The sequence below is a fragment of the Macaca mulatta genome, chromosome 15 (genome assembly GCF_049350105.2).
Source record: "Macaca mulatta isolate MMU2019108-1 chromosome 15, T2T-MMU8v2.0, whole genome shotgun sequence".
Taxonomy (NCBI): Eukaryota; Metazoa; Chordata; class Mammalia; order Primates; family Cercopithecidae; genus Macaca; species Macaca mulatta.
The window spans coordinates 9,041,424-9,062,592 of record NC_133420.1 but is presented as its reverse complement, the minus strand read 5'-3'; the positions used below and the strand labels follow the sequence as shown (position 1 = coordinate 9,062,592).

The 21,169-nt window shown below is 59.0% G+C and overlaps 2 protein-coding genes across 8 annotated transcripts; one reads left to right on the top strand and one right to left on the bottom strand.

Annotated features, from left to right (window-relative positions):
• The first annotated feature begins 119 nt into the window (after positions 1-119).
• Positions 120-11,082, top strand: CACFD1 (calcium channel flower domain containing 1). 5 transcript variants are annotated; one of them, XM_077967247.1, is made up of 6 exons: positions 130-523; positions 3,809-3,881; positions 5,649-5,774; positions 8,263-8,370; positions 8,687-8,811; positions 8,910-11,082. In XM_077967247.1, the coding sequence occupies exons 1-6, from the start codon at positions 403-405 to the stop codon at positions 9,056-9,058; spliced, it is 702 nt and encodes a 233-aa protein (XP_077823373.1). In that variant the 5' UTR covers positions 130-402; the 3' UTR covers positions 9,059-11,082. The 5 variants fall into 5 exon arrangements, with proteins under 5 accessions (XP_001100830.1, XP_077823373.1, XP_077823374.1 ...); XM_001100830.5 differs by lacking the exon at positions 8,687-8,811 and having other exon boundaries at positions 120-523; XM_077967248.1 differs by lacking the exon at positions 5,649-5,774.
• Positions 11,083-11,391: 309 nt separating this feature from the next.
• SLC2A6 (solute carrier family 2 member 6) lies at positions 11,392-19,422 on the bottom strand. 3 transcript variants are annotated; one of them, XR_013405324.1, is made up of 11 exons: positions 19,291-19,422; positions 18,578-18,740; positions 17,386-17,592; positions 16,598-16,697; positions 15,761-15,972; positions 15,321-15,473; positions 14,328-14,436; positions 13,753-13,938; positions 13,444-13,589; positions 12,775-12,919; positions 11,392-12,481 (listed from the first exon to the last, which is right to left on the bottom strand). XR_013405324.1 is itself a non-coding variant. In XM_001118379.5 (10 exons), exons 1-10 carry the CDS (start codon positions 19,380-19,382, stop codon positions 12,326-12,328), a joined length of 1,524 nt encoding a protein of 507 aa, XP_001118379.2. In that variant the 5' UTR covers positions 19,383-19,422; the 3' UTR covers positions 11,392-12,325. The 3 variants fall into 3 exon arrangements, 2 of the variants coding, with proteins under 2 accessions (XP_001118379.2, XP_077823365.1); XM_001118379.5 differs by lacking the exon at positions 12,775-12,919; XM_077967239.1 differs by lacking the exons at positions 12,775-12,919; positions 13,753-13,938.
• Between the last annotated feature and the right edge of the window lie 1,747 nt (positions 19,423-21,169).

Here is a 21,169-nt window from a genome sequence, read left to right as displayed (position 1 = left end):
GTGCCCGCCTCCTTCAGGAGCAAATCTCCGCAAACTGCGGGCCTCCGCCCCCTATGCTAATGACGCCCGCCCCCCTCGGGCGCACCCCTCCGATGCCTGCGAGCCCCGCCCCGTATGCTAACGAGCTCTCCCCCGCCGCGCAGCACCTCGCCGTAGCCTGCGGGTCCCGCGCCCTACAATAATGAGCACCTGCCACCCCTCGAGCTCACCTAGCCGCGGCCTGAGGGTCTCGCTCCCTATGCTAATGAGCACCCGCCTCTCCTCGGGCGCACCTCGCCGCAGCCTGAAAGCCCCGCCCCCTATGCTAATATGCTCCCTTTCCCACAAGGCAGCGCGCCGGTTCGGACGCGGCCGGCTACCGAGCCCTTTGTGAGGGCGTGAGCTGCGCCTGACGGCGGCACCATGAGCGTCTCAGGTGGGGCGCCCGCGGCGTCCGCCAGCTCTGCGCCGCCCACGCAGGAAGAGGGCATGACGTGGTGGTACCGCTGGCTGTGTCGCCTGTCGGGGGTGCTGGGGGCAGTCTGTGAGTACCCGGTCCGGGAGAGGGGGCCAGCCCCGCCGCGCATGCGCGCCCCGCCCCGCCCCGCCCCGCCCCGCCCCGCTCCGGCGGCCCCAGGGGAAAGGACCCGCTGGGGGTCGGGGGCCTGCCGGGCGCCTCCCGGGGCGGAGGAGTGGCGGGGCCGCTGGCAGCCGGCGTCCCGGGGTTACCATGGTTACCATGGTTACCGGCTCGGGCCTGGGCGCCTTGGTACCCTGAGCTGGGCTAGCGCTTCTGGGAACATTCCCCGAGGGACCAGAAACCCCAAGGCGGGGGGCACCGGCCTGGGGCACGTGACTGAGCCCTTCCCTCGCCCCCCAGGGGCTTTTGTGAGACTTTCTCAGTGATGCTCACGGAGCTCATGCCCACCTGTCCCGTAGTAAGCGTCAACGGTTGACTTGGGCGTAGGCGACGGCAGCCACGTTGCTAACCTTTGGGCGAGGATTGTTTATAAAGGAGGCGGGTGCACCGCTAGCTAGATTTCTGGCAGGAAGCCACTGGGCGGAAGTTTGCTGAGGGTCAGGTGGTGTCAGGGCATAGGTGGCCCCCGAGGGCCGCGGGGCAGTGAGCTGAGGGCCGGGCCTCTCCCTGGGTCCTCTGTCCGCTGTCAGCTCTCCCCGTTGCTGCTGCCTTAGCCGCCTATCACCGGCCCTCCTCCCCTTCTCCGTAAGCATCCCAGGCACAGACCCTGACCTTAGGCTCCCAGGGAAGCTAGGCTCTTAAGCGCAGCCAGAAAAGGACAAAGATGGAGGCAGGTCTGCTCCAGGAGTGAATGGAAGCTGTACAGCTGGCCTTCCAGGGAAAGACAAGTCTGTCTGAATGATATCCTTTCCCTTCCTGTCTGCCCTCAACCTTGTGAATAACCGGAGTGGGCAAGGTCTTATAGAATGTCTGTCGAGGATGTCTGCAGGGTTTAAACACTGGCACAGAGGGCTAAATCTGGGCCTGGGCAGGGCAGACCCCATCAGCTCTCCTGCCAGAATGACCATCTTTTCACTTGAGGTTCCACAGCCTTTCCAGGTGGGTGGAGGGTGGAAGGAGGTTGAGGGTGGAGGGATGTTGAGGCAGAAGGGTGCGGGGCTAGGAGTGTGCTGCCCTTGCTAGGCGTGCCCTTATCCGGAGGCAACTGGATACAGTAGGGCAGGCCCTACCCCCAGATCACAAAGAGGCCCCAGGTTTGTGCCACTGCTCTTCAGGGCAAGTACGCTTTTGACTTTGTAGGAGAGACTGGTGGGCTTGAAGTTAGGCATTGGTTCCAGTCCTCTCATGTCTGGTTAGCTGTTTTCCCCGCAGATTAGGGTGAGCAGTGCAGACGGGTGACATGGTTAGTGGTGAGAAAGGAAAGGTCCTGACTGTGGCCTGTAGGCCACACCTCCTTCCTTCTTGGTCAGTGACCCTGCTGACTCACAGATTAGCCCTGGAGTCTTATTCAGTTCTTTGTCTCTCAAGGTGAGGTGCCTGTGCCTTTCCCGGGAGTACCTGGGGGCTCTGTTGGGTCTACAGATGAAGCTTCAGGAGAAACCTGTGGCATTGCCCTGAGTTGTCAGTTGCATCTGCAGAATTTTGGGGGCACGGTTATGTGACTATTAAATGCTGTATTCCAGGGTAGAATGCAAAAATGCAGCGTGTTTTAGAGATGCAGCAGGAATTCAGACAAGGGTTGTGTGCCTGGCTGGTCCTTGGGGTAAGGTTTTCCTCCTCCAGGGTGAGGGGATCAGAGAGAGGAGCTGAAGAGGGTCTACCCTGGGTCCTGAGAGCATCTGGAGGTGATATCTTGGGAGGGGACAGGATTGTATGGTGACAGCCCCCTCACGTGGAAGATATCAGCATTGAGGTCCCCAAGTGGACATCCTCCAGCCCTTTATTGCTAAAGGATTCCTGGCTGGAGCCTGCTAGTCTGGGTTGACACCTGGTCCTCCCCCAAGGCTGGCTGTGAGTTGGACAGCTGGGGTAGGGTTGGAGCTGGAGGCCAAATGCTGACTGCAGCAGGAAGCACAGCCGAGCTGTCAGGTGAGGCCAGGCACAGCAGAGAGGCAGGGAGCCGTGTCGCCCTTTGGGCACTCTGCTGGGGCAGGCAGGCCCCTTTGCACCTGTGGTTCTGGAACCCCTTGCTGTCTGAAGGCAGATGTCTAAGGCTGTGCTGAGGAGCAGTGCAACGCTTGAGTCCTTTGTTTTAGAAGGAGACCCTGGGGGCCCACGAAGCAGTCCCACTGCAGTTCGGCTCACTTTATCTGGCTTCCTTGCCTGCTGTCTGCATAAGGTTACCTGGGAAAATGGAAAACGGCAGAATTCCAGACCCAGGTGGAGGGATCAGGTGCAGAGGAGCTGCTGCAAGTTTAATGAGCTGGTTGCTAATTGCTGCCTCCAAGGCCCCCGCTCAGCGATGGCCTGGGCTTGCTCCCTGCCCAGCAGCCAGCTCCCTGGACCCTCCTTGAAGGCTCCTGGAGTTCCTGGTGAAGCCGGGCTGCAGGCTGTGGGTAGAGGAGGGAGTTGGGTGCAAGAGACCCTGCTGGTGAGGTGCAGCAGGGAGGCGGGGAGGCAAGGCTGCACATCTGGGCATCAGAGAAGCCACGCTCTGGGCTGGAGGAAGACGCCCCCTCCCCTTCCTGGCCTCATGGCATTTCAGCGGTGTGTGGCTGGGCTGTGGGACTTGCTCACGTGCAAGAGGAGAAACGGACCTCGGCAGATGAAGATAGCATACCAGCGGCACAGGGCTGGTGAGGAAGTTAGAGCTGGAACTGCTGCTCGGTCTTACCTGGTTCCCATCTCTGTTCTGAGAGAGGCACCCGTTGTCCCAACCAAAATCCAAGCCACATTTTCTGAGTCAGAGGACTTCCTGTGTGGCTGGCTCTGTGAATGGTGACAAGTGACCCTTGCCAAAGGCTGAGTCTTGGGAGAGCAGTGGCCTGAATCCTTGAGGGACATTCTCTCTTTAATCCTCCTTTAATCCTAACCTCCCTTTGAGGTGGATATTGATGTAGCTGGGGTCAAAGGGCCAGCTCCTCTGAGCCCTGGAGCGGAGAGAGGGTGCCGTGAGATCTACCTGCCACCTTGCTGCCACCTTGCTGTGGGGCCTGGGGCAAGCCGCTGCACCTCTCTGCATCTCCTCACCTACCTCAGATGATAGAGGGCAGGCTTCTGGGTGCTGTGAGAACTGTGTGCTGAGCATCCGCAGAGACTCTCGTCCTTTCCAGTCATCTCCCGAGGCTGCCATCGCAGCGGGCTCCCCCTGACTCCTTGCTGACTCCTGCCCGTCTTTCTTGTTTCAAGCTTGTGCGATCTCTGGCCTCTTCAACTGCATCACCATCCACCCTCTGAACATTGCGGCTGGCGTGTGGATGATGTGAGTAGCACATGGCCATCCCGCCCCAGGGGTCTCGCTGGTCGGGAGTCTGTGGGGCACCTCCTGGGGCAGAGGAGTGGCAGGGGCCGTGGGAGCGGGCATCCTTGTGGTTGCCATGGTTACTGGCTCCAGCCTGGGCGCCTCAGGGCTTGTGGGTTTCTGGCCACAGCATGGGGCTTCTTCCCCTTCATATCCCCACCACGTTTGGTTTCCTAATGAGAGGTCAGGGCCCAGGGAACGCCCACCCTGGCCTTCATCCGGTGCAGGGGCGAGGCCATCAGTGCTCCAGACATTTCTGGAGCATCCGCTGAGACTGCAGATGCCAAGTCCACTACACTGGGGCCCTCGCCCTCTGGAAGCTCCCAGGACTGGAGTGGGGAAGGCCGTTTGTTGGGGCTGGCTGAGGACTGAGTTGGATGGTCCGCTGGGAGAGGACGCTCTAACTCGGAGCTGTGCTAAAGATAGATGGGAAAGGCGGATCGGAGTTGTCACGGGAACCCGCGGTCAGAACACCCTCATGTGCGTTCCATGCCCACCTCCTGCCAGGGTGGCGCCATCCCGTCAGAAGGGAAGGTGGGGTGAGGGCAGGCCCGTGCGACTTGAGGCACATGAGAAGTGGCTGTGACCAGGAATTGACTGTCCTCGTGGGGCTTGGTGCCTTGAGGGGCACAGAGTTGGACGCGATTCAGATCCCGTCCTCAGTGACCTATGGCCAGTGGAGAGCCTCGGGGGCCTGCTGTGGCGGGGTCCCCAGCGCCTGTGCTGGCCAGTGGTGGCTAGGGAAAGGGGATGGACAGAGAGGCGCCTGCCCCAGCTTCAGGGGGTGGAGTCGGAGCCTGGCCGAGTTTGAAGTGGAAGGGGCTGGCCCAGCACAGAGTGAGCCAGTGCTTGGAGGCCTGGTGTGTGGGAGGCTTGGGGCGGGGTGCAGTGGTTAAGAGTCGCAAAGAGAGTGCCTGCCCCGGGCTCGGGGTGGCTCTTGGGTGTCCTGAGCCTGCATTTCTGTTACACAGGCATAATGATGGCACTTTTCTCCCAGGTGTGGGGACAGACAGAAGGGCCTGGCCCAGTGTCTGGTAACTGATTGTTACCCACGCATAGAGAATACCATGACCACAGCAGACACCCTCCATCACCAGTGGCGTAGCTGTTCCCACCTCAAACATGGGGCTGGATGCAAGGACTTGCTAAAGTTCTTCCTCCCCAGTGTGGGCTTCCCCTGGGTGTCCCTGGGCCTGGGGCCAGTGGCATCGGGTGTGTGGGCAGCTCTCCGTGAATGTTTCGGGACTGCATGGCTCCAGCTCTCTGCCTCCCTGGCGGGGCAGCCTTCCTGGTGCTGGTGCCACTGACGGTTCTTGATGGCCATGGCAATAATACTAACAGCAGACAGAGGACACAGCTGCCAGTGCTCCATCTGTGGATGAACCTGCTGCAGTGTTATAGCAGTGCCATGATGTGGGGTCCTCTTTCCTCCCTCTCCCACAGGAGGAGGAGAAAGGGCAGCTGAAGCCCAGGGGCTTCCCTCTAGGAGTGTTCAGTTCAGCTGGGGAGATGGGTGCAGGGGCAGCTGGGGAGGGCTGGAGTCCTCAGCAGAGGCTCTTCAAGGGGTACAAGCAGGTGCCCTGGAGCAGCCGGGCAGCTTCCCAGAGGAGGAGGGATGAGGGCAGGAGGGTGAGAGAGGTGGCATTCCTTATGGCACTGGCACTGGGGGCCGCCCTCATCCTCCTGGGATTGTCAGTTGCTGCTTTTCTCCTGCCCTGGTCCCTGCAGCATGAATGCCTTCATCTTGTTGCTGTGCGAGGCGCCCTTCTGCTGCCAGTTCATCGAGTTTGCAAACACGGTGGCGGAGAAGGTGGACCGGCTGCGCTCCTGGCAGAAGGCTGTCTTCTACTGCGGGTGAGGGGCTACTGGGCGGGGCCCTGTGACACAGTTCCCCAAAACCCCACTGACAAAATAGGACCCAACAGTCAGGTGCGGGTGGGCAGTGTATTCAGTTCCTCGCTGTAGAAGTGTGAACCGGGATTGCCTTTGTGCACAGTGATTTACTGATAGCTGCCAAAACATGCCCCAGCGGTTCTGCACCCGGGAACTCAGCTGTCGCTGTGCTGTAGTCACTGGAAGGTTCAGAGGTTTATGAGCATGTGTGCCAGCATTCCGTGCAGTTGAGAGAAATGGGAAGCGTCTGGAATTTTGGTCCATCCACTGGGAGTTGTTAACCAGATGACAGTAGGTCTGTAGGACATGCTTCTCTGCAGCCTTTGCGAAGAGTGGGTTCATCTAGATGTCCTGGCGTGAAAGGGGAGAAGCAGGTTGCAGAGCAGAAAATGTGGTCGCCCTCTAAATACGCTTGTTCAAAATTTTCCCATTTCTAACAATGAAATCAATATGTAATACTTCTCTGAGTCATAAGATGGAACTAATTTCAGGATAAGTTTAATGCATGGAAGCTCCTAGAATAATGCCTCCAGTGCATAGGAGGCTGGCGGCAACAGTATTGATTATTGTCTAGGTTCTCTTTAGAAAGAAGTCTAGATGCAAGCTTGCTTTCCCTTCAGAGAGGCCTGGTAGTTTTGATGGTAAGAGCGCAAGCCACATGCTTACTTGTGGAGCCATCTCCTGCCGTATCTAAGTCACGAAGGACACAGGATCACAAAGCTCTTATCTATACGCAGTGTCATGTCGCTAGGGGTTTAAAAAACTGTATTTTAAAAATGCTAGCCATAATAGAAATTCATTAACAATAATTTGGAAAATAGAACAATGTTACTGGAAGCCCACTGCCTGCTAATCTTCTGATGTGTGTGCTTCCTGTCCGCAGGCATTTTTTAAAAGCCTGCTCTTAACACAGTTATAACCATTATGAATAAGTTTGTATCCTGCTTTTTTCACGTAGTGTCATGATACAAGCATTTTAACATCGCCACAGATTTTATAACATTCTTTCAATACAGCAACGTTCCTTCAGCTGGATGATTTTCTTCATTTCTTAACTGGTGTAACTCAAGCTGTGATAAACATCTGTCTGCTAAAACTTTTTCTGTGTTTATGATGATTTCCTTAAGATCTGTTTTCAGGTGTGGAATTACTGGGTCAAGGATTCTGATCATTAAAAATATTTTAAGACGCGTGGCTATGTTGCTTTCCAAAAAGGTCCCTTGAGTCTCTCCCCCGCCCGCACCCCTGCCCAGGGTTGCGCACCACTTCACATTTGCATTTATCTATTCTTTATCTAAGAGGGAAAATAGTTTCCCGCATGTTCCCAGTGCATTTTCTGATTTGAAAATTTTCAAGTTTCCTTTTTAACCTGTGGGAACCTCAGTGTTCTGCTTCGCAAGTTCAGTGTGTTTTTCTGTATTAAAGATTCAATGATCCTTGGTTGTATTTCCCGCAACGATTTTTCCAGCCTGTTGTTTACCTTTGATTTTGTTTTTGTCAGAAGGTTCCCCGTTGTGGTCTTTCTTTTTCTTGGTAATTTCTATTCTTATTTTATCATTTGGAAGTTTTTTAATGACAGAAAAATCTCACAGCCACATGTCTACAAGAATGGACATTCAGGTAGAATGCAGTGGGCCATGAGTCTCGTCCTCCCGCACAGGCAGCCTCCTCTAGGGAGGCGACAGGACAGAGCGCTGGTCTCCAACCTGCAGGTATCCTCCTGGCCCAGTTAGCCCAGGAATTGCTGCTGGCCTGGAAATTCCCGCCAGGATGGAGAATCAGCCCCGGGGATGCTTACGCCCCAGTGGACACTGCCACCAGGTGACGCCAAACAGCAGCAAGATCGAGGCTGACCCTGCAGACCCCGCAGCCTGCAGCCCTCCCATGATGAGACCCTCCCATGATGAGACCCTCCCATGATGAGACCCTGTGTTCCATGTGGTTGAATTCTGGGGACCTTACCTGTGGCAATGTGGCTGGTGTTACTCTATGACTCAGTGCATTTATTTAGTGCCTGTGGTGTTCAGCATTGTGTAGTTAACATGCCTGACCTCAGACAAAGTTTGATCCCCTCTCCACGGTGGAGATTTTGAGTAACTTGCCCGCAAAGCTAGTAGGGCCTGGATGGGAAGCCAGATTCTCTGTCACAACCTCTTTCTGTCACAGCGAGGGCACTGGACCATCTCGTTACTGTTTAGCCCTTTTTGGGACCACAGACCCCTTCAAAAATCTGATGAAAGCGTTGGATCCTATTCCCAGAATGGAACAGTTTTACAGACAAGTTCAGGGCCAATCAAGGACTTTCTGAAGCTGTGTCTCAGTTGATTTTTTGGGATCCTTCCTGTGCCCTGGGTGTCTAGAAAGGGGGCTGGGCCGAGTCTGTGAAGCAGGGAAGGATGTGGTGGCTGTGTGGCCGGAGTGCTCCCCTTGACCTCTGCTTCCCCCCCAGGATGGCGGTTGTTCCCATCGTCATCAGCCTGACCCTGACCACGCTGCTGGGCAACGCTATCGCCTTTGCCACGGGGGTGCTGTACGGACTCTCTGCTCTGGGCAAAAAGTGCGTCTGCTGGGCCCAGCCCCTGGGCAGGGCCTTCCTTCCCCCCGCCGCCTCCCCTACCGAAGTTCCTCAGTGAGGAGGGTCTGAGAGTGGCTCCTTTTAGCCAGTGGAGACTGAGGCAGAGGCCCCAGTGACTCATCGGTGCCTCCAGGGCTCAGCTCTAGCAGGTGAAGACAGAGGATTCACAACACTTCTGCGTGGCCCAGTCTTGCCCTGTCACGGCCTGCAGCAAGGATAGCAAACATGACTGGTGGGAGCCCCTTCCCCTCCCGGGTCTGCACTGGGCATTGTAGTCAGTTGCCACCCTCTCCTGCAGAGCCCAGACTGAGGCTGGTTCCTTCTCAGCCCAGCATCCCAAGAAGCCTGGGCCACTCTCAGAGGGGACAAGACAGGCCTTTGCCACCCCAGCAGTTGTCTCTGGGGAAATCAGAATGCCTGCAGGTCACACTTGGGTCACAGGGCAGGAACCGGGCAGTAGTCAGGAGGGCTGTGGGCGTGGGGCTGGCGCTCCACGTGACGCTGCCTCTCTCTCTCCCCAGGGGCGATGCGATCTCCTACGCTAGGATCCAGCAGCAGAGGCAGCAGGCAGATGAGGAGAAGCTCGCGGAGACCCTGGAGGGGTAGCTGTGAAGGGCTGGGCACCCCTCCCTCCCTGCCCCCTCCTCTGGCTCTGTGTGAGTCCAAGTGAGGCCTGGACTGTCCACACTGAGGCACAGCCTGGAGAGGGGCTTCTGCACCTGCCCCTACACCTGGAGTCCTCTGCTCCTTTCTCCAGACTTGCTTAAGCCAGGAGCCCCAGGCTGCTGGTGTGAGAGTCTGGGCTGCTGGACTTGAGGCAGAGCCGAGCAGAGCCTGCAGCAGCTGTGTGGACACCAGCTGGCCTTGCTCCCCCGCTGGGTGGGTCTGCAGACCTCACACCACAGACAGGGCTGCCAGTGACCTGCTGTGACCTGGCAGCAGCTTCCCCTGGAGATGCTGGTCCTGGCTTGAGGGGAGGTGCAAGTGGGACCCTGCCACCTGGGCACTGAGCAGAGGGACCTCCCCCAGCTCTCTTGGCAGGTAGAGCCCCAGGGTCCAGGACAGCCTGCCACTGCCAGCAACCTCCCACCACTGCTTAGGGTGCAGCGCCCACTGCCACCCCGCCTTCTCAAGAAGCCCATAGGGCCCCTAAGGTGCATCCCTGTACCTGGAACTGCAGCCTTGGCAGTGACCGGACAGCTGGGTGGGGGATGCTCCCTGCCGACTCCTGGAACCTTGGACAGGCCACCCCAAGACCCCTCAGCTGCCCCTGCTCCCTGGGCCTGCTAAGGCCCCTAGGTTCTGCCCATCACCACCCTCCCCGGCTGGCCTTGGTGCTAAGGAAGTGGGGAGAGCAGGCTCTCCCTGGCCTCACTGAGGGTGCCCACCCTCTCCGTGGTGTGGCCCCATCATGTCAGCCGCAGCCTGGCCCCGTTAGTGGGTCAGTGGGTCTGACCTCAGCACCCGCTCAGGTTCTCCTGCCGGCCTGCCCGAGCCCTGCCCTCAGGGAGCTTCTGCCTTTTAAGAACTGGGCAGAGGCCACAGTCACCTCCCCACACAGAGCCGTCCTCACTGCCCTGGGTGCCAGGCCATCTGGAGCCAGGCCTACCCAGGGAGGACACGGAGAGCTGGCGCCCAGGAAGTGTATCCCCGTATTCCCTCTGCCCCGTGGCCTCAGCCCGCTGGCCTCTCTGACTGTGAGGCTGGCTCTTAGCCGTCGGGCAGGTGCCTGGTCGGGCCTGGCTTAGCCCGGGTGGGGCTTGGCAGAAGCGGAAGGGTATGGAAGATACTCCATCTGGGTCCGACCCCAGGCTGGGCCTGTGCTGAGCTTCGGGAGCAGAGGTACTGGGTCTTGCTAAGTGGACTGTTTCCCAGGAACGCCTCTTGGGCCCATCTGCGTCTGAGGCTGGGAGTGGCAGGCTGGAGGGCTGAGTGTGGGGTTCTTTGGGTCCTGCCCAGTACTGCCCTTGGGACTTGTCTGTGGGCTCCTGGGTCAGCAGCACCCCACCCCCGGGAGTCTGGCCAGCTGAGCCCCAGGGTGGCAGGGGCATTACAGCCTGGTGGACACGTGCCTTCAGGGTTCCTCCGGGGCCACTTTCCTCAGGCCAGTGCTGGGTTCAAAGGGCTGTGTGTGTGTGTGTATATGTATGTGTGCGCGTGCACGCATTTGTCCCATGTATGCAGTGAGCGAGACCTGTCTACCTCCCACGAGAAGCAAGGGCTCTGCCCGCCCTCTGCTCATTCCTACCCAGGTAGTGGGGCCCCGGGCCCCCTTCTGCCTGGCCTGCCTGCTGCTGCCCCTGCCAGAGGGGCCTCAGTGACAGCTAGAGACAGCAGGAGAAGGGTTGGTTGTGGATCAATGAAGGCTGCCCCTGTGCCCTGTGGGGAAATGGTGGGTGCACGGCTGGATGCAGAGGTGGAAGGCCCTCAGCCACAGGCCAGAGCGGGCGGGTCACCTGTCCCAGGTTCCCAGCAAGTCTGCAGCTGTGCGGACCTGGGGCCTCTGACCCTGTCTCCCAGGGAGTACACTGTCCAGCAGGGGCCCTGCCTTGCAAGGAACGTCTCTTCCAGCAGCCAGGCCACTCCTGCCTCGTCTGGGCTGTGTGTGGCGCTCTTTCCCCCTTGTCTGCACCTCTGTGTTGTGTGTGCGTCTTGAGCAATAAAGCGCGGCCGTGGCTCGCGTGTCTGTCCTCACTCCCTTCTGCTTTGGTGCCTGTGGGTGTGTGTGGAAGCCAGGCAGGAGCCGCTGGCCGAGGAAATAACTACAGGTCCTGTCCCGAGGCTGCCTCTGGCATCACAGACAAGGAAAGTGACCTGCCCAAGGTCACATAGTTAGGAAGAGGAGCCTGTTAAGGGCGGGCCTCACTGTGGGCTTCCCCTCACAGCAGCCTCTTCCCTGCCCTGCTTGGCTGTGGATCAGCAGTCAGTGGCCCTGGCAACCTTGGCTGGTTCGGGTCTAGCCTGGCTGCTGTGGGGGCTCCCCTCCTGGAGTAGACCCCACTCTTTCCTCACTAGGGCTACAGGCCCAGTTCCTTTATTTTTATAAAAGGGTGAACACAGTTTGCGGATAGGAGCTGCCTGTTCCCAGAGGTTGGGCTGGGGCAGGAGGAAGTGGCCACGCCAGGTCCTTTGCCCTGGCTTTTTTTTTGGGGGGGGGGCAGGGGGAACGGAGTTTCACTCCCATTGCCCAGGCTGGAGTGCAATGGCATGATCTCAGCTCACTGCAGCCTCCACCTCCCGGGTTCAAGCAATTCTGCCTCAGCCTCCCAAGCAGCTGGAACTACAGGTGTGCGCCACCACACCTGGCTTTTTTGTATTTGTTAGTAGAGACGGGGTTTTACCATGTTGGCCAGGCTGGTCTTGAACTCCTGGCCTCGGGTAATCCGCCTGCTTCGGCCTCCAAAAGTGCTGGGATTACAGGCATGAGCCACTGCACCTGGCCTGCCCTGGCTTTTGAAGTCCAGGATGTTCCCTGTGGTGTCCACAAGACTTGGGGGGCAGAGCCGGGTCTTCCTTGCACAGCCAGATGCCACCAGATCAGAACTCGATGATATGACTACGTTACTTGGCTGCCTCCAGCCTGGTCCTCTCAGTCCTCCCCGTAGCCTTCTGTGGGGTGTGTCCTTCACACAAGGGTAAAGGACTAGGTCTGAGGTCACCCAGTAGGGCCGTGTCCCTGGACGCAGGGTTGTGTGCTCTCCTGCGGCCCATGGCTATGTGCAGCACTGCGGGCCGCCTGAGCTGGGGCTGCGGCTGGACAGCAGTGCTACCTGTCCGGAGCCAGGGGCACGCGCTGCTGAGGCCCCATCACGCTGCTCTTCCTGTGCTCTGGCTGGTGGCAGGGATGACTGCTGCCTCTTGGTCCCAGGGTGCAGGATTGCAGCCAACACAGGCCCAGCCACTGGGGGTTTGGCCCCCTCCAGGCAGGGACCATGACCTAGCGCAAGAAGGACCTTCTCCCCGTGCGGAAGAAGGACTCGATCTGCTCCAGGGACCGTCCCTTGGTCTCGGGCACACAGCAGCCTGTGAACACCAGGCTCACCAAGCAGATGGCCGCGAAGAAGAAGAAAGGCACCTGGAGGCCGAAGGCGCTCTGTGGGTGGAAAGCGGGCCTGGGTCACAGGGAGAAGATCCAGTGTCCTCCTGCCCCAGGCGGAGCTCATGGGCCCTGCTGGTAGCAACCAGCCGTGTGGGGCCTCATCTGGTCCTTCCTGTGTTCAGAGACAGCTCCCCTACACCAAGGCTCCCCCACTGCCCCCAGGACAAATCCAAAGGCTTTAGCCCCCTGTTTGTGGCCCTCGAAGTCTGCATCCCATCTGCCCCTCAGCCTTCCTCAGAGGCTGGGCCCTCTGGCCTCAGCTCAGGTAGCCCCTCCACACCCCTTACGCAGCGCTGGTGTCCCAGCTGTTCCACGCCGCAGCCTACAGGAGGCCCGCCCCACAGCCTGGTAGACACGCAGGTTCTTGGACCCTCTAAGCTGATGGACTCACTCTGGGTTGCCTGCCCTCCCGCAACCCCACTGAGGGGACCACTGCGGGGACAGGTTAGGCGCTGGCCTGGGCTGCCCTAGCCAGCTTCTCCCTCATGGGAACTTACTCTGGGCCTCACAGATTCTGGCTGGTCACAGGGCCCGTAGTTTTGAATCAGGAGGCAGGGGGAGTGGGAGGGGTTGGGGGGAGCGTGTGGGAGGGGAAGGGGGTAGTGTGGGGGTGCAGCTGAGACCCAGTGCCCAGGAGGGCGGGAGATAGAGCACGGTGGGGAGGTGGTCTTCCTGGGCTCCTGGCAGGGTTCTGGGCCATGTCCTGCCCTGGCCTGGGAGGTAACCTGACTTCTCAGAACAGTCTCCTGAGCCCGTTCCTGTTTCTCGTAATGAAGAGCCTTTGTTGGACTGTCACGTGACCACTCTGGGGCCTCTGAGTTCAGGGGGTGTGTGCTCATCTCCTAGCATCACTGAGAGTTAGGGGCCTGACAGAGCTGGCCTTAGCATAGCCCCTGGCACTGAGAAGGGTCCTGGTCAGTCAGAGAGGGCCTGGGGGCCCGGGGCTGAGCACTCACCACCACTGGCAGGAAGGACTTGGTGAGGACGAAGGCGGTGAGCCAGCTGGCCAGCACGCAGAGCCCCGAGGCCACGCCACGGGCCCGTAGGGGCAGAACCTCAGACATAAGCAGCCAGGTGATGGGGCCCCAGCCCATGGCGTAGCCTGCTCGGAGGAGGAGGCAGGCTGAGGCCCTGTGGGGCGACTGGAGGCGGCTGTGTCTGTCTCCACTGAGCTGCTGGAGACCCCCTTCTCCAGCCACCCTGGACACATCACCCATCCCTTAACACCCGAGACAGCCTGCCCCCTGAGCCACCGCCACACCTACCCATAATGAAGAACATGGTGGCCAGCAGGGGCACCAGGGTGAGGTAGCCAGCGGGTGCTGCCAGGGGCTGCGCCAAGTTCCCCCAGGACTCACTTTCCAGGCCCGCAGTGCTGTTGGGGCTCAGAGGCCTGGGGCCAAAGTGGATGTACAGCCCCAGAGTCAGGTTGGCAGCAAACATGATGGCCGCTGTGGACAGACAGGTGGCCTCGTGGGGCCAGGACCCTCTGAGCCAGCTGTTTTTCTCAGAGTTCTTTCTGCAGAGCCCCTTGATACTTGTGTGGTCCAGCCCGTGTCTGGGACTAGAGACCCCTGGCAGGGCAGCAAGCTCTGTCTCCAGCCACGTGTCAGGCTCCCACCATGCCCACCACGGAGTGTCACAGCCAGTGTGTCCACTCGGAGCCCCAGTGGACCTTTCTGGAGCCACTGGCCTGGGCCAGGGCCCCGCTGATGCTATGGAGGCAGGTGCCCTACAGTTCCCAGACACACAGCCCCACCCCAAGGCAGGCCTGCACACCCAGCCCAGCCCCGACCCATGCGGAGGAGTGGGGCAGGAGGGCTGGCTGCAGGGTGCTTACCTGAGACGAAGAGCAGCACCTTGCGGCCAGCGAGGTCCATGGTGAGGGCAGCGATCAGCACAGACAGGAGCCGCACAGCCCCAACGATGGCTGCGTCATCCTTCGGGGGCTATGGGGAGGGAGGCCACCAGGGTTGAGGGACTTACCTGCTGTTCCCGTCCCCCTCCAGGACCCAGCTTGTCCCTGCTGGCACTGCAGGGGCTCAGGCCAGCAGCTCAGCGCAGGACTGAGTGGCCTGGCACCTGCAGCATGCTAGGCATCTACACTGTCCGAGCCTACGAGGCCTCTTGGGCAGGCACACATCTGCTCTGCCCACCACTACACTCAGCTGGCACAGAATCCAGGCGTGATGATGACTTGCCAAACCATGCTGTTACTAATCTCCAAATCTCATCTCACTCTGAGCCTTGGGGCAGGCCTACGGAGACGTGCTGCTATCTTCTTCTTGCAGAGGAGGAAGTTGAGGTTCAGAAGGGAAAGTGACTTCCCTCATCAAGTGGCAGATGCCACAGGGCTCTGAACCTGGGGTCTATCGCCTCAAGGGGTCCACGTTTCTATAAAGCTGATTTCCTTTGTAATCCCATGTATTTTATTTAATTTAAAAAATTTCTATATGTTTTTAGAGACAGGGTATCACTCTGTCACCAGGATGGAGCGCAGTGGTGAGATCGTGGCACGCTGGAGTCTCAAACTCCTGGGCTTAAGTGATCTTCCCGCCTCAGTCTCGTGTTGGGATTATGCCAGTATTTTATTTTAAAACATTTCAGCTTTTCTTAAAAACATTCTGAGAAGAGGTGAAGGCACAGGAACTGTCTCCACATGGCCCAGATCTCAGATCTTGCTGTGGCATCCCTGACACCTGGCACAGAGCAGGTGTGGGCAAGGCCGGGGGTTGGGTAAATGTAGGAGCAGGCCCTGCCTCCCAAGCCGGGCCTGCCCTGCCAGCCTCCAGGGGACCCCGTGGGTGGGCGCCGGCCGGGGCTGGGCTCTCACCAGCAGGACAGCGGTGCTGTCGAAGATGGACTGCAGGTAGACCAGGATGGGCGTGATGCCCGTCAGCTGCTGCAGGAGACGCATCAGCAAGGCCACGGCGATGGGCCGGCACACGTGGGGGGCCCGTGCCTCAGCCCACGACACTCGGCTGCTCTGAAACACAAGGCCGCCACTGAGGGCGTTGGGCCAGCCTCTCCAGCAGGCACCATCCTGCCCTGGACTGCCAGGAGTTGGGTGGGAGACCCCCCTTTTCCCTCCTCCAGGAGAGAACCAGCTTACCAGGCCACCCAGGCTCTGGGGACAGCCCCCCAACCCCAACCCAGGCACTTGGATTAGTGGGAACTACTGTGGTCCTGTCTTCCAGGAAAAGCCTCCACGGCCACACACAGCTGAAGTGTGGGAGGCGGGCCTGCCAGGCTCATGCGCACACCCTCCTGCACCTGTCTCCGGACGTTGTCCTGGATTTGCTCGAACTCCCAGTGGACGTCGGCGTCCGTCCCGCGCAGCCAGGCCAGCGCCCGCAGGGCCTCCTCATCCCTGCCCCGAGAGAGCAGGAAGCGCGGCGAGTTGGGCATGAAGCTGAGCAGCAGGATCATGACGAGCACGGGCGCCTCCCCGGCCACAGCCAGCCAGCGCCACGGCAGCAGGAGGCCTGGGGGCGAGGAGCGGGTGAGGGGCCAGGTCCAGGCCTGGTAGAGCCCTTTCCCTCTGGAGCCTCTGAATAACCTCATCTGCCCTTTAAAGTCTAGTCCAAGGGCCACCTCCTATAGGAAGCCTACCCTGATTGCCCCAGGCAGGGTGGGGCTGCAGGGATTGCTCAGCCCCTGGCACATAGTGGGAAGTCCTTGGAAAGTCTTAGGGCCAGGGCCGGATGAGGAAGGACTAGGCTGGGCAGGCAAGGCCCTGGGCCTCCACCCAACACCTCCACGCCCCTTCAACTGAGCAGCTGCATGCGCTGTGATTTCTTTTCTGTCTGGACTTCCCATCTGAGATGGCATTTGATGGAAGCTTTCTGCCGTTAAAATACAGTCTGGCGACTGTGGGTCCAGCAGAAGCCCTGGCTGCCCCAGCTAGGGACTGGGCCTGTGGCTAGAGGGGCAGGCCCTGCCTGGAGGTGCACAGCAAGGTGCTGGCTGAGTGGGGCCGGGATGCCAGATCTCTTGCCTCTCAGCCCAGGATCTGTTCTGGGGCAAATCATTCCCTTTCCACCCACGTCTACTTTGGCGGCACCCACCCCTCCCGCCAGCCTGCACACAGGAGTGCAGGGCCATACTTGCCAAGGGCGTAGAGAGACAGGGATCCGAACACTGCCATGAGCTGGGGTGTGGCCCCCAGAGCCCCACGAACGCCTGGGGGAGCAATCTCAGACACGTACACCTGCAAGACACAGCCGCCGCACCAGCTTTTGCTGAGAATGCGGGTTCCTAGGCCCGGCCAAGATGGGGGGGGGCGGCCCCTGTGAACCCCGGAAAGTGGGAAGTGGAGGCTTTCTGGTGGGGCTGTGTCCTGGTCATGACTCACTGCAGGACCTTGGGCGGCCTGCCTGATCTCCCTCTGTCCTCAGTTTCCCTAACTGTGAGGTGGGTGGAAGGACTTAGCTCGGAAATGAGCAGCATGATGCTGGGAAGGAGGCCCGAGGGCTCCCAGGCTCCAGGGCTGAGCAGGTGAGTCCGTGCCTCCCAGTGAGTTCTGTCTCCTCTGCTGGGCTCACCAGGCCCCGTGTGGAGTACCGGATAAAATAAGAAGGTCCCAGGGCGGGTGTCGGGCAGGGACTTCCCTCTCCTACCCATTGCTCAATGCGGATTTTCTCCAATTGAGTAATACATCTGACCAGTCAAGAAATGGGGTAGAAGGCTTGGAAAGTCCAGAGTGGGGGCAGCCGGGGACCTGGAGACAATTTCCCCCAAATTAGCTGCCCTGCTGGGGGTGAGCTGAGGGCATCTGCAGGGAAGGCAAACAATTCTCATTGCCCAGAAGGCATGGAGGCCGGGAGGCCTTAGTCAGATGGAGGCTCAGCACCAATACAGAGGCACTGGGGCCCCTGGGTGGGAAGGCCTGGCCTTACCGGGATGCAGGCGGCTGTGAGCCCCCCGGCGAAGCCCGTCAGCGTCCTTCCGAGCAGCAGCATCCAGAGGCCGTGCGCACCCGCCATGAGCGCATAGCCGGCCGCCGACGGCACAGCTGAGAACATGATGCTCAGCTTCCGGCCCAGGAGGTCGTTGAGGATCATGGCACTCAGGCCTCCGGCTGCTGCTCCCAAGGTGAACACGGACTGCAGGGGAAGGGGGTGCAGGGCAGATATGTCTGGGCACTGCGCACCCCACTCTCATCAGAGTCCAGGGACAGCTTCTTCTCTAGGCCGACCCCAGGAGCTGGTCAAGCACTTGACCAAGTCAAGCACTTGAAGCAGGGAGCCTCCTGTCTTCAAGGGACAGCCATTTGTTAGGGATGCTCAAACAGGGAGTTCTGCTCTAAGGAAGAGGCACTGCCACATGTACACAGTGGTTCTGTCCAGCCTGATGTTTAAATGTCTAATATTTTAATACAGGAGAATTCTGTGACTTGAAGGCCCTGGGCTTTAAGATTTGGAGGTTCTTAAGTTCCCTGTACAGCAGCAACTGGGACCCCCTCTGGACTCTGCTAACTGGTAGTGGGACCTGGGCACATTGCCCAGCCTGTCTGAGCCTCAGTTTCTTGGGCTGTCTTACAGGGAGAGTTCTACCTCGTGGGGTTGGCCCTGGGAGTCAATGAACGTTCAGTGCCCAACACGTGCCTGGCACATAGGAAGTGCTCAGTAAATCTTATCTTAACTACTATGTTGTAACTACATCTGAGGCTATTAAGATTGTAATTCTAGACTCTGGGACTTTGGGATCTTCCTCTCCATCAGCCCACAATCTATCCTGCAGACCCTCCTTGCCCCAGCCAGTGCCTCTCCCCACTGACACCTGATACCCTTGCCCCCATCCAGCCAACTGTGGGTGTGGGGACCTGGGGAAGCCTCAACCCTACCTAGTGTAGACCCTGACAGCCACCTCCCCACCTGCTCCTTCCTTCACCCTCTCCACTGGCTTTCAGTTCCTCATTTCAGAGGAATCCTGTAGCTTTACCCCACCCACCAGTGGCCTAGATGGCTGGGGGCGGGGGGAGCCCTGGAGGGGCTCCCAAGGTGGAGAATTTGGGAGGTCCCTAGCTGGGGACAAGGCTCAGCAGGTCCCTGCTCCCTGCACCCACCCTCCTCCGAGGATGGTCCTTACCCCGAACCAGGATGCCTGGGATTTGGTCAGATGCAGGTCGGGATCCAAGGAGTGCTCCAGGGCTGGGATGACAGGGGATGTGTAGACCAGAGCATACCCAAAGCTGAAATTGCCGAGCACTGCGGCGAAGGTGGCCAGGAACACCCTTTTGTTCTGCAGGGCCCTGGTGATGGTGGCGGACAAAAGGACCAGGGTCTCTGAGTCCCTCCTCCAGGAACCATTGCCTTTTCTGAACCCAGTGGCTGCCCAGCTCAGCGGGCAGTGCTGGGGAGGCCTGGGTCCAAGGCCATTCAGGTTCCCAGGGCCTGAGCCCCAGCTCCCCTGGGAAATTCCCAGGCCATTGTTAGCTCATCGCCGTGGCTGAGCCTCTGGTACTGGGGCCTTTTCTCCGGAAGAGGAGGCTCTGGTTCTGCCCCCAGGTCTGCGGCTGGAGGCTTGCTGTGTGACCTCAGGCAGACCCCTTGCTCGTTGGGGCCTCAGTCTTCCTGTCTGTGGCAGTAGGGGGCTGGGCCCGGTACTCCCGTGGATCGTTCCTTCCCTTAGAGGCACCGGTTCCTTAAATAGGAGTAGCTTGTCCGGGACAGGAGGGAGCCAGATGGCCCCTCGGTGGCGACTAGGTCAGGGGAGGCCCAGGGTGGGAGCGCGCCGCCGGCGGCAGGGAACCAGAGCCACCCCCAGGCCCCACCCCCAGTCCCCAACCCAGCGACTCTCACCCGACCCGCGCCCTGTCCCCTGGCGACGGGGGCGGCTTCTCGGGGAAGGTGTCGTAGTCCGGGCCCTCGGCTCCCAGCAGCGGCTCCTGCATGGCCGGGTCTCTCTCCGGGCGAGCGGAGGGCGCTCAGACTGGAGCAGCCGCACCGGGCCCGCAGCTCCACCGGCCAGGCCCCGCCCCTCAGTCGCGATTGGCTGCGGGATGGCCCTGCAGAGCCGCGCCGGCCAATGAGGCGGCCGCACGCTGTCCTGATGCTCGGATGCGGACCCGGCTTCCCAGGGCGCGGCCCGCACCGCGTGCGCACCCAAAGGTCCCGCCCCCGAGACAGGATGGGGGTCCCAGGGCGGAGCCCCTGCCAGATAGTCCGGGGTCCTCGCGGAGCGCCGGGAGCTGCTCACCCGGCCCGGGTCTTGCAGGCGTGACTGCGGCAATGCGCGCAGGCCCCGTCGTACCCGCTCCCGCGGGGTGGAAACCGAGGCCCAGAGAGGTGAAGCCGCTCGCCAGGTCACAGCGAATGCGCACCTCGCTCCGCCTTATGCTCTAGCTCTCCCTGTTGCGTGGCGTCTCAGGGCCACCTCTGCCCTGGCTCTCCCTGGCACCAGGGAATCGCGGTGTGTCAGGGCAGCAGCGGATGTGCGGGACGAAGGAGGCAGGAGGGGCCGGGCGGGGCGCTGTGGGCAGCTGCAGTGGGCGAGGTCTGTATCCTCCACCCCAGGCTCTGATGGTAGAAATAACCTGAACTCGTGACACGTCACCCAGGTAGTAAGATAACATTGAAAAATAAGAAAAGCAGAAATGGAAAATTCCCGGGAAGCCCGTCCTCAAAAAATCCCACAGCAGTTCCACCTCTCTCTTTGGGCCTTTTCGGGAAGAGGACGAAATCACGCCCTGCTCTGCTGGATGGACGTGCCACACACGCTTTTAAACGGATCCTTTGTTGCTGAGTATTTGGGTCATTTCCCATGTTTAGCTATTAACGTAGTAAAGCATTTTTAAAAGTTAGAATTCCCCTTATTATGATTGAAATAAAAACATAATAGAACAATAAAGAGAATCACATCCATCTCCCGTCAGCCTGATCTTGAAGGCATTTTAGCCTCTTTTCTTCCAGTCTTTTCTCCATGTGCCTATTTTGCGTATTTGGGCCCTCATTAAATCCTGTAGCCCCTTTACATCATCGTTTTCTTGCCGTCAAGATCATAGGCTTTGGACTCAGGCACACCCGGTATAGTGATCAGGCTGCACAGTCCTCATGGCCATATATACACATATATGTATTTTTACATGCACGCATATATGCATGTATTTTTACACGCATGCACACACGCACGCATTTTTACACGGATGCACACACGCATGTGTTTTCACACGCATGCACACACGCGTTTCACACGCATGCATACATGTTTGTTTTACATACATGCCTACATGTATGTGTTTAAATACATGCATATATGTATGTGTTTTACATGTATGCATATATATGTATGTGTTTTTACATATAAGCATATATGTATGCATTTTTACATATAAACATATCTATGTATTTTTTTTGAGACGGAGTCTCGGTCTGTTGCCCAGGCTGGAGTGCAGTGGTGCAATCTCAGCTTACTGCAACCTCCGCCTCCTGGGTTCAAGTGATCATCCTGCCTCAGCCTCCCAAGTAGCTGGGATTACAGGCATGTGCCACCACGCTTAGCTAATTTTTGTATTTTTAGTGGAGACGGGGTTTCACCATGTTGGCCAGGTTGGTCTCAAGCTACAGACCTCGTGATCCTCCTGCTTCAGCCTCAGAAAGTTCTGGGATTACAGGCGTGAGCCACTGCAGTTGGCCTTCTCTTTTTTTTTAATGTATTTTTTTCTTTTAAACTCAACTTTAG

Excerpts from the sequence above, each read along its gene's own strand:
- CACFD1 (XM_015116446.3), top strand. The coding sequence starts at position 2,664 with ATGTCTAAGGCTGTGCTGAGGAGCAGTGCAACGCTTGAGTCCTTTGTT. Across the intron at positions 3,882-5,648 it reads GCGGCTGGCGTGTGGATGAT|CATGAATGCCTTCATCTTGT; the intron begins GTGAGTAGCACA and ends TGGTCCCTGCAG. Across the intron at positions 8,371-8,909 it reads CTCTCTGCTCTGGGCAAAAA|GGGCGATGCGATCTCCTACG; the intron begins GTGCGTCTGCTG and ends CTCTCTCCCCAG.
- SLC2A6 (XM_001118379.5), bottom strand. The coding sequence starts at position 19,382 with ATGCAGGAGCCGCTGCTGGGAGCCGAGGGCCCGGACTACGACACCTTC. Across the intron at positions 14,437-15,320 it reads ACAGCACCGCTGTCCTGCTG|CCCCCGAAGGATGACGCAGC; the intron begins GTGAGAGCCCAG and ends CCCTCCCCATAG. Across the intron at positions 13,590-13,752 it reads CACCATGTTCTTCATTATGG|GCTACGCCATGGGCTGGGGC; the intron begins GTAGGTGTGGCG and ends TCCTCCGAGCAG.